Source organism: Sinocyclocheilus anshuiensis, unplaced genomic scaffold, assembly GCF_001515605.1.
Source record: "Sinocyclocheilus anshuiensis isolate Anshui unplaced genomic scaffold, SAMN03320099.WGS_v1.1 scaffold1189, whole genome shotgun sequence".
NCBI classification, from domain to species: Eukaryota; Metazoa; Chordata; class Actinopteri; order Cypriniformes; family Cyprinidae; genus Sinocyclocheilus; species Sinocyclocheilus anshuiensis.
In genome coordinates this window covers 376,775-379,274 of record NW_015552686.1, presented here as the reverse complement: position 1 = coordinate 379,274, position 2,500 = coordinate 376,775, and the positions used below count along the sequence as shown (strand labels likewise).

At 37.9% G+C, this 2,500-nt stretch overlaps 1 protein-coding gene across 7 annotated transcripts in view; it reads right to left on the bottom strand.

The window, feature by feature from the left end:
• The window catches only part of LOC107667613 (kelch-like protein 29), a 298,485-nt gene that overhangs the window by 84,677 nt on the left and 211,308 nt on the right, over positions 1 to 2,500 (bottom strand). For all 7 annotated transcript variants that reach the window (XM_016459326.1, XM_016459320.1, XM_016459325.1 and 4 more), the window contains one exon: positions 1 to 137. This exon is cut by the window's left edge and continues 2 nt beyond it. In XM_016459326.1, the coding sequence (XP_016314812.1) occupies positions 1 to 137 (137 nt within the window). The remainder of the gene's footprint in view (positions 138 to 2,500) is intronic.

Genomic DNA, 2,500 nt, shown 5'->3' with positions numbered 1-2,500 from the left:
TTTCACCATGTCCTTGAAATACAAGCTGCAGGAAGCTAGAACATTTTGGTGGACTTCAAACTCTTTGCCTTCAACTATAATTTTCAGGTCTGTAAACTCTTTCTCTCTGCGCTGCTGGTTCAACTCCTTCAACATCTCTGTAGAACAAAGAAGAAACAGACAATGCCAAACACGTGTTTAGAATTCTTTTTTTTTTTGGAACAGATGCAACAACAAAAGCAGACAGTGGCAAATATCACCACAGTGGCATAGATCAAAATCGGCATCGAATAAAAATGCAACAATTTACGGACACATTAGAAGCAAAATAAACAATGCACATTAGACATCAAGCAGAAATGATTCCGATTAGAAGATGCAAACACACAAGGCCATATTTCACAGTTTTAGAATGAATAAAAATGCCCAGACATGAGCTGGAGGGGAACTGACTGACCTATATGGGCCAGAATCAGTGTGCACAATACTGGCAAAAATTAAAAATACATTTCCTGCCCAAACTATTGATTTATTATCATATTCCTCGGGGTACGGTGGCTTTTTTAACAATACTGTATAGGAGAACCATATTGTTACAGGACAAAGAAAAAAAAACACAGAGCTAGCAGAAATGATAATTAATGTGTGTCAAAAACCTAACTGGATCATTCTTTGTATATTAGAATATATTACATTTTCTATTCAACAGCCTGGAAGCAACAGAACTGCTCTTTGTTTTCTATATTATAAGAAAGGAAAACAAATGTGATGTCTAAAACATGATTTTAAATACTGCCATACGGTATTTCATTACAAATAAATACAGTTTGTATTCATTGACAGACACCGGCACTGAGAGTTTAAGACCATAAAATCATAATATCAGCATAACAGGCCAAACATCTTGTAAACACACAGAAAGCTTCAAAGAGAGAGAGAGACAAACCTCAGCAGACACAGTGCAAAATACGTGAAATTCACAAATAGTTTCATCAATACATTAAATTCCTCCAAAAAATATCTGTGTTCTCTGATCTTCATTATCAAAAACAAGAAAACAAAAGAAAAGCTTGTTTGAAATCGCGCAGGGGGAAAAACATTGCATTGATGAAAAAGTATATATATATATATATATATATAGAGAGAGAGAGAGAGAGAGAGAGAGAGAGAGAGAGAGAGAGAGAGAGAGAGAGAGAGAGAGAGAGAGAGAGAGAGAGAGAGAGAGAGAGAGAGAGAGAGAGAGAGAGAGAGAGAGAGAGAGAGAGAGAGAGAGAGAGAGAGAGAGAGAGAGAGAGAGAGAGAGAGAGAGAGAGAGAGAGAGAGAGAGAGAGAGAGAGAGAGAGAGAGATTGAAATTAAATAAATAAAGTGTAAAACGTTTATACAGATAAAGTGCAAAACATATGTACAGTATATAAAGATTTGCAAGCATTAAATTAATATTCCTGCAGATCTCTATTTGACATGTTTACTAGAATCATGGGAATATTCACGCACAATCAAGTCCGAACGCAGAGAAAACAAGCAGCAGATGTAGATGTGGACGCATATGTAAAAAGACTGAGGCAGAAGTCCAAGGAGACCAGCAACGGAAACTAGCCCCTTTACTGAGGATCTATAAAGCGATTCTGACAAGCGGACCTCGCAAAGCAACTCCAACAGAGAGCCAGCGTAAGGTCAACGGCTTCAGACAGCCGAACACGGCAGTACAACGGCAGCCATCTTTATCCAACACGCTCTCTCAAAACCAGCGGCTTTCTGTTTCACAATTCGTGACAGCTACAACATATTTCAGCTGTTAATTACAATCCAAAAATATTCCGCGGTTTGACACACTGTATGGACAACACGTTATACAACTCCTTATGCAATGTGTTACTGTGATTCACCATCGGCTAATTCACGCCACTTCCTCAGCACTGTCGACTGTTTATTTCCACAGCCTAATGGTCCAAATCTGTGATATTTTTATGAATAACAGCTCGTACTGAGTGAATGTGTCTCTTGGTTGATTTTACAGCCTATACAAGCTGTTTATTTGATCTGGCAAAGCGAGATTGTAGTCAAAGTGCATCATGTAGTCATGGTTTGGGAACAAAGGCTGGTGGAGACGTTCTGTAAATATAGAAAATTACCTCAATTTTCATCCTAACGTTTCTGATATAGACCATGAAAGCAGCAAGCATCAATTTAAACAATTTAAAGCATTTTTACTAAACAAAGCCATGTTCTACAGTATATGGACATGATATAATTCATATTCGTTAACTACTTATCTGAATTACTCATAAAATCACAGGACAACTGTGAAGATCCGACAGCAGGGAGAACCAAATCAAATTATTAGAAACAATGCGCTATTTCAGAAATCAATTTGATCTGCAGCTCTAAAGCAAATGGAACAGCATAGTAAACACATCACCGAAATGAACAACTACATTAATGCAGCATGCGCACAAATGCACGCACACACACACACACACACACACACACACACACACACACACACACACACACACACA